The sequence below is a fragment of the Mustela lutreola genome, chromosome 7 (genome assembly GCF_030435805.1).
Source record: "Mustela lutreola isolate mMusLut2 chromosome 7, mMusLut2.pri, whole genome shotgun sequence".
NCBI classification, from domain to species: Eukaryota; Metazoa; Chordata; class Mammalia; order Carnivora; family Mustelidae; genus Mustela; species Mustela lutreola.
Genome location: NC_081296.1, coordinates 70,725,416 through 70,745,318, shown reverse-complemented (window position 1 = coordinate 70,745,318; position 19,903 = coordinate 70,725,416). Strand labels below are relative to the sequence as shown.

The following is a 19,903-nucleotide window of genomic DNA, read 5'->3' as shown; positions in this document are numbered from 1 at the left end:
ATACTCATGTGGTTATATTCTATACATTTTTAAATTAGTGGTACAAGTCTGACTTTATTCTGAAGAAATTTATGGTCCAACAAAGAAAACAACAGAAATAATATTAATCTGTACTAAAAAAATTTTTAAGAAAATACAAATGTCGAAGGCATAAAGATAGGTAAGTTTGTCCTTGGAAGATTTTTTAAAGACAATAAGTATTTCAGTTATGAGATATATTCAGAATGCACTGGATAAACAGAGGCCAAAACGCAATGGGTTAAAAATAGTAGCTTATGTGATGGGGAGGGTACCTTACCTATTAGAGGCAGGTAATTCTGAGCTACCTGGGAGGGTTTAGAAGACAATGGTGAGAAATTTATATTTGATTTAATAGATAATGGGACTTTTGAGATGTTGAGTGGTTTATGCCACTGCTAATCAGAATGTGTGGTTACCAGTTTGGGACAAAACAGTACAGAAATTAAAATTAAGCTCTTAGAATCTCTCATTCTGTCTTTCCTTCCTTCTTTTTTTTTTTTTAAATATTTATTTACTTATTTTAGAGTGATAAAGAGAATGGGTGGGGAAGGGCAGAAGGAGAGAATCTCCCTAGCAGACTCAGAGAGGAGCCCAACTTGGGGCTGGATCTCATGACCATGAGATCATGACCTGAGCCAAAATCAGGAGTCAAACACTTAACTGACTGAGCCACACAGGTGCTCTGCTCTTAGAAACTTTCATAGCAATCTGATAGAGTAACTTTATGTCAATTGGTCTAATAATTAAACAACTAGGCTTGCACTTTGTAATATTTTTTAATTCCACTTTTTCAGGTAATTTATTTGTATTGTCTTCCACAAATATATCAGTCCATGACAGGTTGAGATTTTAAAAACTGGTTATTCATCACAGGTTATTTGTCTAGCACAGATTTAGACAAGTAAGTGGGCAGCAATGTAAAAAATTCTAAATGAAGAGATGTTGGAAGCATATCAGCAAGGAAATAACATAAATTTCAGGTGTAAGGTAACCAAACCTTGGCACAAAATTTGATAAAGGAAACAAACTATGTGTTCACATAAGGGACACAGATACCTATATGCATGCACTTGCTGTTAATGAATTTATTTATCTTGGAAGTGAGATCAGTCCAGTCTAACTTTCTCTTCCCAGAGAAGCCAGAGTCTTTCGTATCATCCCAAGAAATTCTCTTCTAATATGAGACTTTGTAGAATCCTGACGTTTTCCATACAGGCTGAATCTTCCCTCCCTTACATATCACCATTTGTCTTGGGTTCTTCCTCTTCCAGTGTGAGAACTGGGATTTCTTTAGAGTTGTCAGACTCCTTACCAACCTTTTTAGAACTGCAGTCTGCTGTTGTCACCAAACCTCTCACACCTCCAGCTAACTCAGCATGCCCTGGCTCCAAAGATAGAAGTCAGCTTTGCCTCCCCTCTTTTCTTCTCATACCATATTCAGTTCAACAGTAAATTCTGTCAACTCCACCTTTAAAATATATCCTGAGCCTACTCAGAATACAGACAGTTAACTTTCACAAATACTGCTAGCCTGGACTATTGCAGTAGCTTTTTAACTGTTCTTTTTCTGCTCTTGCCCATCTGCATCCTATTCTGCCATATGAATGAAATCATCCAGTTCTAATCAACACACTCTTAATTCTTTCCATCACACCCAAGATAAAATCTGGAGTCCTTACAGAGCAAACAGGACCTACATGATTTACCTACTTCTGTGACCTCACCTCCTAACACATACCTTCCTTCTTTACTTTGATCCAATCACCTCTACCTTTTGGCTGTTTCTTGAATATACCAAACTCTTTCAGACTTGAGGGTCTTTACACTTTCTTTCCTCGTCCTCACACACTCTTTCCCCATATGGTTTACTCCTTTATATTATTCCAGCCTTTGTTCATGCAAGTTCAGTGAGATATCAGTAATAGAATATAAATAGATACTGCAGTGTTCACTATAAAATTCTTTAAAGTTTTCTGTACGTTTGGAAATGTCTGGAATAAATACATAGGGAGGAATAAATACATAATAAAACATAGGGAGGGAGGAGTTAACTCCTCAAAGTTTATTTTCTGGCTAATGCCAAAAATAGTAGTTTCATCTGTCCATCACTGTTTGTACCCTTATCCTACTTTATTTTTTCTCATGAATACTTACTTACTAAATACACCTTACTTGATTTGTTTTAACAATGGTTTTCACTTTGTGAAATTATTTACTGTTTCAATGTCCATTTCTTCCACTAGAATGTAATCTCTGAGAGGGTAGGGACTTTATTTTGTTTCCTCACATACCTTCAAAATCTGTAACTGTTCATAGTTCATTCAAGCATTCAAGTAACTATTTGTTCAAGCATTCAAGTAACTATTTGTTAAATAAATAAATGAACTTCAGAATTCCATTTGAATCCTTGACACCTAACTAATCCCACCATGCTTCTTATTCTTGTTATGCTTGGCCACAACCCATAATGTAGACCCTCCCAATGATTTATCCTTTAATGTACTCTTATCCCCATTGGTCTGTTCTTTGGTTCCTCTGCCTTCACCCATCCTCCTACTCCTCCCACCCATCCCTTTCACTTTGCCCTGTAGAACTCCCTCTCTAAATAACTCTCCTGCATCCTCACTTTACAGATTTCTCTCATCACCTTACCGTAACAGAAACCTGGCTGGTTCTTCTCCCAAAAAATGCAACTTGTTGGGGTGCCTGGGTGGCTCTGTGAGTTAAAGCCTCTGCCTTTGGCTCAGGCCCTGATTGAGTCCCACATTGGGCTCTCTGCTCAGTAGGGAGCCTGCTTCCTCCTCTCTCTCCCTGCCTCTCTACCTACTCAGATCTGTCTGTCAAATAAATAAATAAAAATCTTTAAAAAAATACAACTTGAAAAGTTCATGAGACTATTCATTTTCTAATTTCAGAGCTACCTCTGGCATTTCTAGGCCGCTACTCTAATCCCTATCCTCATGTAAAAATCACTTTTCTTTTGAGGCTCTTGTCATTCCATTTCATAATACCCTCTATCTCTATTTGATGTTATTATGTACAGACTTCCTCATTATACTCTCTACATTTTAGGTTAACTTTACTCCTCTACCCCAACTCCAGCCCATCATCCCAAGTGATTTCACTATCTTTTGGCTATAGCCATTTTTCCATTCTTACATTCTTGATTTTACTGCTAGTGATTTTTTACTCCATTATATTTCATATAATATATTTCATATTAATGACCACATTCTGGATCTTGTAGTCATTGGGAACTATTCATTCTCTCATTCTCTAAAATCTTAAACTCAGATATCCCATCCTCTTATATTTTATTTTTTCACTTTCATCTCCCCTACAACCATTACTTGATTTTATTAACAACTCTAGTCTTTCATTTCTCGTTATTATTCTAATCTAGCTGCTTCCTGGCTTAAAATCCTTCCCTAAACTACTAAACATTGACAGTTATATTGCCAGTAACCTTATCACTTTTATCCTTGTATCTGCAGCATCTGCCACACAACTCTCCAACCCTGGATCTCGCCAGCTATCAAAATTAACATGCTAATTCCTGACCATTGTAGGAGGAAAATCACAAAATTGCACATGTAGATATTACTGCAGATTCGTTATTTCCATTCTGTGTTTGACCATCAGCACTGCCTAGAACTCCTATATTTCCCAATCAAATACTTTCCAGTTCCTCACAACAGCAATTTCAGGCCTGCAACAACCTCCTCAAACCTCTATACCATCACTTCCTTCCTTATTGCCCAGTAGATGACTTCATCTCCTGCTTCACAAAGAAAATATAGTATATCTTATAGGAATCCCTCTCTTCTAACCACTCATTCTGCAAGTTCCATTTGATAAAATTATTTACCCCTACCATTTTATCTTCTCTCCATTTTCAGAGGAAACTGAGGAAAGTCAATACTTCTGTCTGCTAGATCTCCCTCATTCTTCCCTCCTCCCACTAGTTATCCCATCTTTTTAAAATTTAATTTAATTTAATTTTTTCAGTGTTCCAGGAAGTTATCCCCTGTCCTATACCATTGGTTTCTGCCTTTCTATAGGCTGTTTTCCTTCACTATGTTTTAAAAAGTTCTTTTTTGGGGTGCCTGCCTGGCTCAGCTGGAAGAGCACGTGACTCTTGATGTGGAGGTCATGGGTTCGAGCCCCACGTTGGGTGTAGAGATTACTAAAAATGTTTTTAAAAGTCTTCTTTTGATTCTGTTGCCACACTCACATCTTCCCTTTTAGTGAAGCTTCTCAAGCAAGTGACCTATTTACTTCACTACTGCTTCATTTCAAATCACTCCTGAACCCTTCATAATATAACTTAAACACAATCCACTCATTTAAAATTGCTGCACTGAAAGATAACCACACACACTAGTATACTCACAGTCCTAGCAGCCGAAGTATATAAATAATTCATACAACTTGCACAACTGCACAAGAAAAGATATTTGCAAATGATATATCCTCTATGGGGTTAATTTCCAAAATATATAAAGAACTTAGACAACAACAACAAAAAAACAATCAAATTTTTAAAAACCGGCAGAGGACCTGAATAGACATTTTCCAAAGAAGACCTACATATGGCCAACAGACACCTGAAGAGATGCTCAACATCATTAAGCCTCAGAGAAATGCAAATTAAGGCTACTTTACTCCTGTAAGAATGACTAGAATCAATAACATGAGAAATAACAAGTATTGGAAGATGCGGAGAAAATGGAACTCTCGTGTACTGTTGGTGGGAATGCAAATTGGTGCAGCCAGTATAGAAAACAGTATGGAGTTTCCTCAAAAAGTTAAAAATAGAATTACCATATGATCCAGTAATTCCACTACTGGGTATTTACCCAAAGAATATGAAAACACTAATTTGAAAAGATATATGCACCCCTATGTTTACTGCAGCATTATTTACAATAACCAAGATCTGGAACTAACCTAAGTGTCCATCGGTAGATGAATGGATTAAAAATGAGGTGATATATATACAATGGGATATTACTCAGCCATAAAAAAGAATGAAATCTTGCCATTTGCGGCAACATGGATGGATCAAGTGAATAAGTTAGAGAAAAACACATACCATATGATTTTTTCATACATGGAATTTAAGAAACAAAACAAATGAACAAAGAAAAAGAGACCACTCCCCCCCCTTTTTAAAAAGATTTTATTTTTAAGTAATCTCTACACCCATCATGGGGGGTGCTTGAATTCCCGACCATGAGATCAAGGGTTGCATGCTCCACCAGGTGAGCCAAACAGGTGTTGTCCCAAGAAAACAGACTCTTAAAAACAGAGAGCAAACTGATGGTTGCCAGAGGGGAGGTGAGTGGGAGAATGAGTGAAATAGAGGGGATTAAGAGTACACCTATCTTAATTAGCACTGAGAAATATATGAATCCTTGAATCATTTTTTGTGTACCTGAAACTAATATAACACATGACATGTTAATTATCTTGAATTAAAAAAAAAAAAAATCGCCCTTACCAAAGTCCCCATCCCTGTTAAAAAATCTCTTTCCAATCACTGTTTTTCTTTTTTCTTTTCCTTCTTTCTTTCTTTTTTTTTTTTTTTTTTTTTTTTTTTTTTTTTTTTTTTCGGAGAGGAACAGAGATGGGGTAGGGGATGAAAGGAGAGAGGGAGAAAGAAAAGAGAATCTTAGGCTCAGTGTGGAACCCAAATGCAGAACTTAGTCTCACAACCCTGAAGTCATGACCGAAGTCAAAATCAGGAGTTGGGTGCTTAACTGACTGAGCCACCCAGGTACCCCTCCAGTCATTTGCTAAATTGGTCTTCACGTTTGGCATGAGTGACTGCTCCCTTCTTCTTGACACTCTTTTTCCTTAGATTCTGTGTCTACTGCATTTCCTGGTTTTCTTCTTAACCTCTTTTGCCAAAATTCCTCAGTCTTTTTGGGAGGCATCATTGCCCTTTATTTCTATATAAGATGTTCCCTCCTTAACTGTATGTTCTCACTTTTCTTGGAAAATCTCATTTATATCAACAGCTTCAGCCACCCCACTCAATACCGCTTATTTTAGCCCTGGCCTCTCTTCTAAGCTCCGGTTAGAATAGTTACCCATTTGAATATATTCACTTAGTTTTCCTATAGATCCTTCAACACAACATGGCCAAAATGAACTCCTCAACCCCCTCTAAAATCTGTATCTCCTGTAGTTTTATCCTTGACACTACCTTTCCCTATCCCCTACTACGAACTCCTATCCAGTATATTTCAGCTTCTGGAATTCTGTCTCTAGAACCTATTCTTTTTTTTTTTTTAAGATTTTATTTATTTATTTGACAGAGAGAGATCGCAAGCAGGCAGAGAAGCAGGCAGAGAGAGAGAGGAGGAAGCAGGCTTCCCACCGAGCAGAGAGCCCAACTAGGGGCTCTATCCCAGCGCCCTGGGATCACGACCCGAGCCAAAGGCAGAGGCTCTAACCCACTGAGCCACCCAGGTGCCCCTAGGATCTATTCTTTATTTTCCATTCCCATTCTCATGCCTTTGGCTTAGCTCTTAACTTTTAGCATAGGTAGCTAGTCATAGACTCTACTCTGGTCTTTTAGTGTCTCCTTCCTGGGACAGAAATTATGTCTTTTTATTTCTGCATCAATTGAGTCCAACTTAGTGCTTAGTACATACTAGGCTTTCCAAAAGAGAGTGTTGAATAAATGAATAAACTTTGGTAATGTTTTACTGGTACACAACTAAAAGAAATAAGGTGGTTTTAAATTTTTTTTAATGATTTAATTTATTTATTTGAGAGAGAGAGAGAGAGTGAGCATGAGAGGAGAAAGATCAGTGGGAGAAGTAGACTCCCTGGCAAGCAGGGAGTCCGATGTGGGACTCGATCCCAGGACTCCAGGATCATGACCTGAGCCAAAGGCAGTTGCTTAACCAACTGAGCCACCCAGGCCCCAGTAAAGTGATTTTTTAAAAGATTTTATTTATTTATTTGAGAGAGAGAGAATGAGAGAGAGAGAGAGTATGAGAGTAGCCAAGCAGGGAGCCTGATGTGGGGGACTTGATCCTGGGAGCCCAGTATCATGACCTGAGCCAAAGGCAGTTTCTCAACCAACTGAGCCACCCAGGCACCCTGTATTAAAGTGTTTTAAATTGAATTATTCCATACACTGGAATTGATAAAACTACAACCAGCAGACAAAGGTAGCCTGCTGCCTGTTTTGTAAATAAATTTGTATTGAAAACATTAACTGAAAATTAAACACATTAACAGCCATTCATTTACACATTGTAAATGATTGCCATTTCTTTTTTTGTTTGTTTTATTTGTTTATTCGACTGTGAGAGACACAACGAGAGAGAGAGAGAGAGAGAGAGAGAGAGAGAGAACACAAGCAGGGGCAGTGGGAGAGGGGGAAAAGCAGGCTTCCCACCAAGCAGGGAGCCCAATGTGGGGCTCAATCCCAGGATCCTGGGATCATGACCTGAGCCAAAGGCAGATGCTTAATAATGAGCCAGCCAGGCACCCCTATGATTGCCATTTCACTGCAATGACAGTTAAGTAGTTAAATTTTGTTGAAACATGCAATCCACAAAAACTAAAATATTTACTATCAGACCATTTATTTTAAAAAAAGAAAAAAAGATCCAGCCTCTGCCCTAAAACAATAGCTTATATTATAAGTTAGGAATAGAGAAAATACGAACCTAAAGAATAAGCAAAGGTCTAGAAATAAAAAGTAAGAAGTATATTTTACCAAGGTTTGACCACAGTTACGTTATTAGTAAAATAACCATAGATTAAATGAATCTCATTATATTTTCTTAGATGTCGACTTATACCAAAAATAAAGAAAAGTCAGTTTGTGCTTTAAATGATTGCTAGAAGTGAATTTTGATTTTACAGGGCAAAGAGTACAAGAAGTAAAACATGTGATCTGAACACTGCTCGAATTTGCAGAGTAGAGTAACACAGAAGAGGGAGCTATATAGAGACTTTCAAATATCAATGAAGGGATTCCCTTAAGGTTGTATTAATGTGCAGTGAAACTAATTAGGGCCAGTGAAAGAATCTCTAGAAAACGGGAGGCTGAACAATTACTAGGGCTCACACAAGTCTGGCAATGGTTTTCAATCCTGCAAGCCATAATGGGAAAACTTTGTAATATATGGAACATCAGGCAGAGTACTCAGAAGGATATTACATTAGGAAATGGGCTGAGTTAGCCCTACATTAAAGACTGCTCTTGAAGCACTCTAGCAAAGCTTAAACAACTCAACAAAGCTTAATAAAAGCATCAAAAGGAAAAAGGTTATGCCAAAGTTAAATCCAATAGAATTTAAAGGATTACAACAAGATCCAGTGAACAGCAATGTAAAATTGATCATGTTTGGCATTCAATAAAAAATGACCAGCTGGCAGAAACAAATCTCCCATGCAGAAGAATTCCAAATGTAGATAGTCTACACTCCTTAAGTGTGGGCTGTGCATGGTGACTTCCTTCCATAGTGTAAAGGGGTCAGGGATTAACTTTATAATGAGAAACCTTACAAATACTTCCCCAGTTAGCACAGATGTTATAAGTAGAAACAAATACCAAGATGCTAGATTTGAGCCCAATCATATTGATAATAACATTAAATGTCAGGGGTCAAAATGCCTCAATTAAAAGATTATCAGATCAGATTTAAAAACCCACAAGGCTTTACATGCTAGCTACATAAAATGTACCTGAAATATAAAAACACTAATAAGTTAAAAATAAGATGGGAAAAGATACATCACTGTGCAGTGATGTTTCCATAAAACAAGATTATTGATATATGCAATTACATAACATAGGTAAATCTCAGAAAGCATTATGCTAAGTGAAAAAAGCCAGATAGAAAAGATTACATGATGTATGATTCCATTTATTTGAGAGTTTACAAAAGGCGCAACTAAAGTGAAATAAAGCAGATCTGTGAGTGTTAGGGACTAGGAGGAGAATGAAGGGACTAACTACAAAGGAATATGGAGTTTTGGGGTGATTGAAACTTTTAGAGATGTTTACAGAAGTTGATACATTTGTCAAAACTCATCAAATTGCACACTTAAAATTGGTAAATTTTATTCTGTATTAATTAAACTTCAGCAAAGCTGTGTTTTCATTGTCAATTACTTGGAAAATTTATTAACAGGAATAAATTTGTGATTTTCATTAAATCAGTAACTACAAACAATAATAATAAATGTATGTGAATTTAAAAATATTTAGAATTTTATTTTATAAATATTACTTAGAACTTTATGTTCTTTTTTTTTTTAAGATTTTATTTATTTATTTAATAGAGAGACAGTGAGAGAGAGCATGAACGAGGAGAAGGTCAGAGGGAGAAGCAGACTTCCCATGGAGCTGGGAGTCCGATGCGGGACTCAATCCCGGGACTCCAGGATCATGACCTGAGCTGAAGGCAGTCATCCAACCAACTGAGCCACCCAGGCGCCCAGAACTTTATGTTCTTGAATTGTCATTTGAGTTCTTTTTTCCTGCTCAGTCCCTTGGTATCTGCAGGATAAACAAAAACTTGTGTCCTTATTCGACACATCTGTTGAAATTATTAGTTTTCTTTTGAAGCACTGAAGATCTCTAAAGAGTCTCCTAAAATGTTATACATTAGGAACATCAAACACAAGAGGATCTATAAAGACTCTATTACAGGGGTACCTGGGTGGCTCAGTGGGTTAAGCCATTGCCTTTGGCTCAGGTCATGATCTCAGGGTCCTGGGATCGAGTCCCGCATCGGGCTCTCTGCTCAGCAGGGAGACTGCTTCCCCCTCTCTCTCTCTCTTTCTCTGCCTGCCTCTCTGTCTACTTGTGATCTCTCTCTCTGTCAAATAAATAAATAAAATCTTTTTTAAAAAAAAAAGACTCTATTACATAAAAAAGTATGTACAGGGATGCTTGGGTGGCTCAGTTGGTTAAGCCACTGCCTTCGGCTCAGGTTGTGATCCCAGGGTTCTGGGATCAAGTCCTGCATTGGGTTCCTTGCTTGGTGGGAAGCCTGCTTCTCTTGCTGCCTCTGCCTGCCACTCTGCCTGCTTGTGTATTCTCTCTCACTCTCTCTCTCTCTCTATGACAAATAAATAAATAAAATCTTCAAAAAAAAAGTATGTATAGTAACCTCCTTGTTCAGGGCAGAAAAGCCCAGGGATTTATGGAACTGATTAAGAAAAACAGGATAAAATAACTGGTTGTCACATTTGATAGAACAGTGAAACAAAATCATAGGCTGAGAAATAATTCTCACATCAGACTCTCTTTCCCAATGAAAAGTCATAAATTCTTGGTCATGGTACAAGAAGAAATTCAGTCACATTGACTGAAGTCTTAACCATAGTCGTCTTTTGGCTAAACTCTACCCTTACCCCATCGCAAACTCTATAGTACTAATTAGGGCCACAGACAAGGTCCCACAGAAGGAACATAGATTCCTGGGAGACCCAAAAACCAATAACTACTACCCACTGATACCTGGAGAGAGAGAAAACTGCATTTCCCTCCACATCATATATTGGATGGGACCTTTGTACAGGCCTGGGTTCAGCTTTCTGGAGATAAGCTCTCTGGGCATCAACACCTTTGTTCCTTGTTCCAAGCTGCAGGGGACATAAATAGTTTATTCTTAGACATCCTCCAGGGACTGAAGGAAAGATGTTAATACCATACAGAAACACTTACCTATCCAAAAGAGATGAGATATCCTATAAGAGGAAAGGAGTAATAAAGAAGTTAGATGCCTGCTTATCAACACCAGAAATTTCTTTGGTGATACTGGCTACCACCAGAATTTCACCATCAATACTGGGATCCTGTGCAGATGTCCTCATTCTATCAGCACTAACTCCTCCCATCCTCCGTATGCCTTTTCTGATCAGGTGTCCTTCATCTAACCCATGACAAACTGGTTTTATCTTATTCTGATTTTCTAGAGTTCCCTTTTACGTGGAACAAGAGAAATTGGGATGCCTGGGTTACCAGTTGGTTAAGTGGCTGCTTTTGGCCCAGGTCATGATTTTAGGATCTTGGGATAGAGCCCCACATCGGACTTTCTGATCTGTGGGGAGTCTGCTTCTCCCTCTCCCTCTGTGTTCTCTCTCTCTCTCAAATAAAATCTTTTAAAAAAAGAGAAAGAGAAATTAATAGGCCATTTCTACTTCTACTGTTTTCAGTAGAAAAACACCAGAGGCCTTCCAGTCCCAAAGCTACTTTTTCTTGCTCTGGCTAAGTACGCTTCTGAGGGCTGAGATGATAATGACACTTTAAAGGCCAAGCTTCAAGTAGGAAAGACTGGCAAACATCTTTCAAACAGGTCAGTTGAAAGCCAGTCTAAGATACAACTCAGGTTGCAATATTCTTATTTTTGAGAAAAAAACCTTCAAAGTTCTTTATGAAGAAATATTAAAATATTAACAGATGCCATTATTAATGGCATTTATTATCTTTTTTAGGAGGGTGAAAGTAAAGCTTCTTATTGAGTGTAAGGCAAAAGTAGCCTTCTGCTTTTCTCCCTGAGAATCTTATGAGGACTACAATAGGTTTTTCTTACCCCCTCCTGGTGGGGAAAAGCTATTTCTACATCTTTCTACCTTCTTTTCCCAACTATTGTACCCATAATTATGTTGATAGGGAGTCTCACTTTGAGAAACTCGAAGGGATTCTGCTGTTCCATCCGTGCTTGGATGCTCATCAACATTTCCTTGGCTAGGAGACACTGTTCCTGAAGCTGGTTCATATTTAGCTCCATCTCCTCATTCAAGGCTTTCCCCTCTTCTCGGAGCTCATTTAAAATGTTCTTTTCTTTGCTGTGCAGGAACTGATGTAGCTTTAGAAACTCCAAGGAGATGTGTTGCTGCAGATGTAGCTTGTTTTCCTGGAAACCTCCATGATCATCACCCTGGTAATTACTGAGACTAGCACTTGGGGATGGGGGCCCACACCACCAGTACTCATACAACTTGGGAAATACCATTTAACAGGAAGATGCATTAAAACGGCTCTTGAGTATCATCACTCAATCATACTAAATAGTAGAAGTCCTTTGGGAAACTTACTTTGTTTTTCTTAGTTAGTTCAACAGTTCAGGAATGAAATAGTCAAAGTGGTCTCTAGGTACCTATTGCAGTACTGAGGATGGTAACCAATGCCATATTAAATAAGGCTGTGGGGCTAATTAATTAAACATTCTAGAATGAATGATAGTACCCTCCTACCCAGAAGTACAAACCGATGTCTACCAAGTGATGCTGTTAAACTGGAGCCATAAGGAGGCTGAAAGAACTATTCTTATCTAGAAATCAGAGTTGGAGGGATGTACTTCTGCTTCCAGGACAATATAGAAGAAGCAGGAATGGGCAATGTCTGAAGCACTGAAATTGATAACTGCTTTACAGCTTTCCTAAGGTACTGCAACATCCTCAGGGGTGAACCCTCTGACATCCGGGCTTCTCAGATCCTTATCCTCCCCATTTCTAGTGATCTCCACCTTTATCTACTAATTCCCTTAATCACACAGGACTTTATCATCCCCAGCAATTTCACTCTCTCCAAAATTAACTTCTTATGCTCACTTAATCAGGTAATTCTATTGCAACAATTACTGGACATCATCAAAACCTCTTATTCATTGACCCTTTCTATTTCTGTTCATCATCGTCTTCTGTCTCCATATCTCCTCTTATCCAGCTTGGATTTTATGGTCCATTATTATAATGGCACTCTTAAAATTCATTCTATTCTCTAGCTCACACTTTTCCAGTTTTCCTTTTACCTATTTCATCACTGTTTCTCTGCCTTATTTGTTGGATCTGTCTCTTCTAACCAAACTCTAAGTATTAGAGTTATTTGATATTCTGTCCGGGGCTCTTTCCTCTTCTCATTATATATTCTCTTTTTAGGTAATATCCTCTCCTTCCTCAGATTTAAGTCAATCTCTATACTGACTTCTTATTTACAGCCTAGACCAACTTCTGAGCTCCAGATTCCTGTATCCAACTGTCTATTTGATGTTTCCACTCACCCATCCCATCTAATTGGTCACCACATCCAGCTTGTTTTTCGTTTCTTTTTTTTTTTTTTTAATCTCTAAAGCATATGCTAAAGTTGTTTATTTCTATCTCTGCTGCCTTTCTAGTCCAAGTTACTATCATTACTCTCTGGAATAACTGCAGTAGCCTTCTAAAATTATACTTGTCTCTTCACATAGCCACTAGAACTAGACTCATATTTTCAAAATGAGATGAAATCATGTCCTGTTTGAACCCTATGATGGCTTCTTATTCATAGGAAGAAGTTCAAATATCCTAATGTTATCTATAAGGGCCTACATAATTGGACTCATATCTGCCTCTTCAGTCTCATCTTGCATTACCATAATCCAGTTTTATTGGCCCTCTGTCTAGCTTCCTATCTCAGAACTTTTCTCAACTAACTTCCTATTTCAGGACTTTTCCATATGCTCTTTGCTCTTCAAGAACATAGAATGTACTTCTCAAGTACATTCTTCTCCAGGCCACTTCCTTCATATTCCCCTCAACCAGTTCACTTGGCTAAGTTACCTATCCTTCAGTTTTCAATTTTAATGGGTGATTTCTTCAGAGAATAGCCCTCCTGTAGCCTAGATTATTTCTTCATATGTATGTTCTTATGGTACCCTTTATTTTCATTTATAGTAATTATCACAGTTGTCATTTTATTGCTAGTAATGGAATTAATAGCACCCTAGTATAATATGGTATCTAGTGTAATACTTTTTCCACTCAATAAATATTTTTTGAGTGAATGAATGTTGACTGTAATAGCTGAACTGAGAACTCTTACAACAGAAACAACATTTTCTGGAGACATCATTATTTCCATCTATCCTTCTTTCTCTCACTGTACATGTTTCTTCTTCCAGATGCCAAAAGCCAGAGAAGATTCTCTTCCATAGAATAATTAATGAAGAAATAGAACCCCCAGTTTAGCCCCATAACCTAGGAACTGCTTTGCCAAGTTTCTAACTATTAATGTTCTCCTAGAGCTCCTGTGAAGCTCTAGGCAATAGTTTATTTCGTTTGGGGGAAGCTAAGAAAGATCAAATTGAATGGTAAAAAACAGCAATCCGAGAGACCTGCAGTCAGAAGTAGTCTGGTTATAAACCCAAAGAAAAGAAAGATATTTCTTTGGGCATAAAAATCTTTAGTGGATTCCTCTGATAAATCCATTATTTTGCCATATAGAAGAGGAAAGATGAGACAGATCATGACCTCAGAACAATCACCTAGTGACTGAGCCATCAGAAGTATCAGCATGTAACAGGAAAGGTCAGTCTATTCTCTGTGTTGATCAACCATTGAAAACTTATTTCATACAGTGTCCACTTTCTAATTCTATAGCCCAGGTGCCATTTAGTATATTGATAATATACATATAGGCACCTTTCTACTCATATAGCTGAAGTTACAAGCAAGGTGTTTCAGTTCTATAACCCCTTTACCCTGCTTCTCACCTTGTAAGCAGCAATAGCATCTTTCTGCATATTCTTCAGGGACTGAAGTTCCTTCAGGGTTGCTTCCAGTTCATCTTGATGGGTGGTGAGCTCCTTCTGGAGATACCACATAGAGTTAATCCACACTAACTTGGGAGATGTCAGGCCATAGGTGTGTATCTCTAAGCCCCAGGGTGTCAGGGGAAAAAAGCAAGTTATTTCTGCAAGTGCTTCCTTTCCCCTGAATCATAATTCCTGTTTCTTCAAAGAATTGTAAAGAAAATAACAAGTCGCAGAAAAACTTAGTTTTATGCTCTTATTAGCTTACTATAGGGGTTTGAAGAAGATAACTCTGCATTTTCTACTGTAGTAATACTGTTCTCACTAACTATACTTCTACTTATATTGTTATCATTTAGAATACTCATTCCTGGGGTGACTGGGTGGCTCAGTGGGTTAAGCCTCTGCCTTCTGCCTGGGTCATGATCCCAGGGTCCTGGGATCGAGCCCCACATCTGGCTCTCTGCTCAGTGGGGAGCCTGCTTCCCTTCCTCTCTCTGCCTGCCTCTCTGCCTACTTGTGATCTCTCTCCCTCCGTCAAATAAGTAAATAAAATCTTTAAAAAAAAATACTCATTTCTTCCTTTCGCCCATTCAAATGTAAATTATTTCCCACTTCAAGCTTTCCTTCACCATACATCCCCTATTTCAGTTTTCTCTAATCTTCTTTGAAATTATAAATATTTATGATTACAATGTGACAAAATTTAGCTCTCAATAGACTATCTTGCTTCTGTTGTTTTATTCATTTTAAACTTGACTAAATTTCAAAACTTTTATAATAAGAGCAATATCTTGTACATCCATACTCTATATGGGGTCTAATAGAGTTCTCTCATGGCAGCAAAGAGGTCAATATTTGATTGATTGAGTGAGTAGGCCAGAGCTACTCCACTGCTCCTTTCCTATAATCAGCAACTCTAGAGAAAGAACTTTGCAAGATATGTTGTATTTTCTAAGCTTACTAATAATCATCTGAATAAAGGTTGGCATAGAGAAGAAACCCTACAAAAGATTTTTCCCAGCTTTCCTAAGGCATTTTTCAAGGTCCAGGGCTCACCCACCATGAAGAAATGGACAGCATCAGAGATCTGCAGGAAATCTTTAGACTGCCCCACAGACAACCGAGCATCTTTGCATTGAAAGCAGATCAGTTTTCCATCTGGCTTACTGAATATTTTCAGGTTCTCTCCATGCTCTGGGCACTGTGGATGGCCCTTGAGTAAGGGTAGCTTCTTAATCTTCTCTACCAGCTTCTCAAGTACAAGGTTGAATGTACAGTTGCTATATTGACATAGCATCTTACACTCAGGACAGAATGTTTCCTTTGCTTGCTGCTTCCAAAAGTTTTGGATACAGGCCTGGCAGAAGTTGTGGCCACAGCTTAGCATCAATGGATCACGGAACCAATCATTACACAGTGGGCAGTGTAGCTCCTTAGTAATATCTTGTATCTGCACTTTAGAGGGTATCTGGGTGATCAGATCACATACTTCCTCGTAGTTGCCTGGCTCAATGTTGGAGCAGGGTCTGGAAGGTACCTTTGGAAAAGAACAACTAAAATGAGTTTCACTTTCCTGCTGCCCATTTCAACACTCCAGGAGAGTGGGCTCCATTCTTAAAGAAACTGAGAATAGGTACAGCCAGAGTAAAAGCACCGGTCTCCTCTTTGAAAGTGATCTGATAAATTCATCATTTTCTAATGTTATTTCTACTCCCAACACTATTTAAACTTTAACAGAGAACTAAGGCAAAAGAAAGAGTATTCAAACTAAGAATGTTTTTTATTGTATATTCTTTCCACCCACTTTCCCAATGTATTAATTAAAAGTTTTACTTTCAACTTTTGTTTTACTATTTATTACCTTTTTGTTTTGTTTTGTTTTGTTTCTAGAAGTCACATACAAAGAATTGGAAGATCAGATTCCTCAGTGATATAATATCACCAACCATAATATCATCTAGTCTTTTCCTCCTCCTTTTTAAGAACACATTCCCCAGGGGCACCTTGGTGTCTCAGTGGGTTAAAGCCTCTGCCTTCAGCTCAGGTCATGATCTCAGGTCCTGGGATCGAGCCCCGCATTGGGCTCTCTGCTCAGCATGGAGTCTGCTTCCCTCTCTCTCTGCCTGCCTCTCTGCCTACTTGTGATCTCTCTGTCAAATATATAAATAAACTCTTTAAAAAAATAAAAAAGTGGTGGCGCCTGGGTGGCTCAGTGGGTTAAGCCGCTGCCTTCGGCTTAGGTCATGATCTCAGAGTCGTGCAATCGAGCCCCGCATCGGGCTCTTTGCTCAGCAAGGAGCCTGCTTCCTCCTCTTTCTCTGTCTGCCTCTCTGCTTGCTTGTGATCTCTCTCTGTCCAATAAATAAATAAATAAATAAATAATAAAATAAAAATAAAAAAGAACACATTAAAGAAATAACATACATATAGAAAAATGCAGAATCATGCATATAATTAAATGACTCTTCACAAAATGAACACATCTGTGTAATCATCACCCTGATCAGAAAACAAAACTAATAGCATTCCAGAAGTCTCCCATATACCTACTTCAAGTCATTATCCCTCATCAAGGTTGACCCCTGTCTTGACTTCCAACACTATATACTAGTTTGCCTGTTTTTGAATTTTATATAAATGCATGCACTATTTATTCTTTTGTTGCTAATTTTTTTTTAAGATTTTATTTATTTACTTGACACACAGAGACAGTGAGAGAGGAAACAAGCAGAGGAAGTGGGAGAAGGAGCAGGCCCTCCACTGAGCAGGGAGCCTGATGTGGGGCTCAATCCCAGGACCCTGGGATCATGACCTGAGCCAAAGGCAGACAATTAATGACTGAGCCACCCAGATGCCCTGTTGCTGACTTCTTTTATCAACCTTGAATTTGTGAGATTTTTGCATATAATTCTATGTAATTATAGTCCATTCATCTATTGTGTAAATATAGCATAATTTATTTCTCCATTCAACTGTTGAAAGACTTTTGGGTAGTTAACAGTTTCAGGCCATTATAAATATTGTTGCTGAGAACATTCCAATTCATATCTATATGTGTGTGTGTGTGTGTGTGTGTGTGTGTATGTGTATATGTATATATATAGATTTGTTTCATTTTCTTTGTTCAGTGTAACTTTTAAGATTTATCTGTGTTAATACACATAACTGAAAGTCATTCATTTTCACTTCCATATGATATTCTATTGGTGGAAATTGTATTTACTCATCTTACTGTTGATAGACAATTGGACTGTTTTGGTGTTTTGCTATACAACCAACACTACTATGAACATTCTTTCTTATGTTTCCTGGTATATATATGCAAGGGTTTTTCCAGGTTATTTAATGTTAAACCAACTTTTCTTCCCTGGATCTAACCTATCTTGATCATGATATATTTTTCATGTATTCTTAGATTTGGTTTTGTAGTATTTTATTTAGGATTCAACCTCTATGTTCATGGCTGAGATTGCTTTTATTTTTTTTTTCTTTTTTTTTAAGATTTTTTATTTATTTATTTGACAGAGAGAGATCACAAGTAGGCAGAGAGGCAGGCAGAGAGAGACAGAGAGGAGGAAGCAGGCTCCCTGCTGAGCAGAGAGCCTGATGCGGGACTCGATCCCAGGACCCTGAGATCATGACCTGAGCCGAAGGCAGCGGCTTAACCCACTGAGCCACCCAGGCGCCCCTGAGATTGCTTTTAATTTTCTTTCCTTAAACCATCCTTGTCTGGTTTTCATATCTTATCTAAGTTATACTAACTGCATAAAATTAATTAGGGAGGGACGCCTGGGTGGCTCAGTGGGTTAAAGCCTCTGCCTTTGGCTCAGGTCATGATCCCAGGGTCTTGGGATCGAGCCCCGAATCAGGCTCTCTGCTCGGTGGGGAGCCTGCTTCCCCCCTGTCTCTCTGCCTGCCTCTCTGCCTACTTGTGATCTCTGTCAAATAAATAAATAAAATCTTTTAAAAAAATTAATTAGGGAGTGTGCCTTCTTTTTCTCTTCTCTGAGTGTGTGTAAAAATAATAGAATTATGTGTTCCTTGAGTATTTGGCCAAATTCACCAGCATAACCTTTGGGACTGATACTTTGTTTTGTTGTTGTTGTTTGTTTGTTTTTGCATTATCTAGAAGTACTGTTTTACTTCTTCAATACTTAAGGGATCATTTAGATTTTCCATAATTTTCTGACCCAATTATGGTAATTTATATTTTTCTGAGAATTTACTTTGCCTAAGTTTATAAGTGTATTTGTATAAAACTATATTCTCTTATTATCTTTTTGTTGAAATATACATACATAAAGGTATATACAGTATTTATATATTTTAAATAAGAATAACAAAGCAACATTTTGTAATTGCCACCCAGGTCAAAAAGTAAAACACTAATTGCCAATACCTTTGATGACCCCTGTGTGTTCTTTTCCAATTGCATATGTCTTTTTTCTCATAGATAGCCAATATTCTGCTTTTTTGACTTAAACATTACTATACTTTTCTCTATTATTTCATCATCTATGATTGCATCCCTAGCTAATATAGTGTTTAGTTTTTTCTTCTGTTTTGAACTTTATGAAAATACCCCAGATTAAGATAGTTAGGATTCTTTATTATCTCTCATTGCCACTTCTTCACCAAGGTTGTAACTCTTCAAATGTCCCAGCTTTATTCAAAAGTCTCAGGTCTAGTTCCTTACTTGGTGCAGGCCTAAGGATTGTTAAATCTGAGGTTTCCTCAGTCTCAGTAACTCTAAACTACCTCAATGCTTTTAAGTTCTATATTCTTTTCTTTTTAATTTGGAATTTCTCTTTACTTTTTTGTACACTCCATTTCATAGTATGGATTTCAAAGGATGTCTGTTACATCTTAACTGGCATTTCTGGGTATTTTATAGTGGTAGGTTTTCCAGGAAAAATGGTTAATGGCAGGGTTGCCTGGCTGGGAATTTCAGGGAGAACCCTGCAAAAACAACTATTAAACCTGAAAAACTGTCAGAATGAACTTTTGCAGAACTTTGGGATCTAGTAAAAACTTATAACCAAGGGAAAACTTAAGGAAGAAGCTGCCACATGGTAGTAAGAGTGTAACTGTTGCATTTTAAATCATTCACATACCACTCTTCACTCCCTAAACTGTTGACAGCCATGAAGATGGCAACTGTACTCTTGGTACAAGTTGCTAGTGCCAGAGGGAGTATGAAAGCAGTACTCACAGCTAAATTTATAGTGATAAACACCTACCTTTAAAAAACAATGACCACAAATCAATGACCTAACTTTCTATATAAAACAAACAAACAAACAAAAAACAAGCTAAATCCAAAGCTA

The 19,903-nt window shown here is 37.8% G+C and overlaps 1 protein-coding gene and 1 long non-coding RNA gene across 5 annotated transcripts in view; one reads left to right on the top strand and one right to left on the bottom strand.

The window, feature by feature from the left end:
- Positions 1 to 19,903, bottom strand: part of TRIM69 (tripartite motif containing 69) — a 37,556-nt gene that overhangs the window by 732 nt on the left and 16,921 nt on the right. The window contains exons 2-6 of one of the 3 annotated variants that reach the window (XM_059181410.1): positions 15,637 to 16,113; positions 14,535 to 14,630; positions 11,685 to 11,942; positions 10,727 to 10,749; positions 10,520 to 10,644 (exon numbers count right to left, since the gene is read on the bottom strand). In XM_059181410.1, coding sequence (XP_059037393.1) covers positions 10,520 to 10,644; positions 10,727 to 10,749; positions 11,685 to 11,942; positions 14,535 to 14,630; positions 15,637 to 16,113 — 979 coding nt within the window. The remainder of the gene's footprint in view (positions 1 to 10,519; positions 10,645 to 10,726; positions 10,750 to 11,684; positions 11,943 to 14,534; positions 14,631 to 15,636; positions 16,114 to 19,903) is intronic. The other 2 variants (XM_059181411.1, XM_059181412.1) reach the window with 2 other exon arrangements.
- The window catches only part of LOC131836226 (uncharacterized), an 80,043-nt gene that overhangs the window by 56,985 nt on the left and 3,155 nt on the right, over positions 1 to 19,903 (top strand). The gene's annotated exons all lie outside the window — the stretch shown is intronic.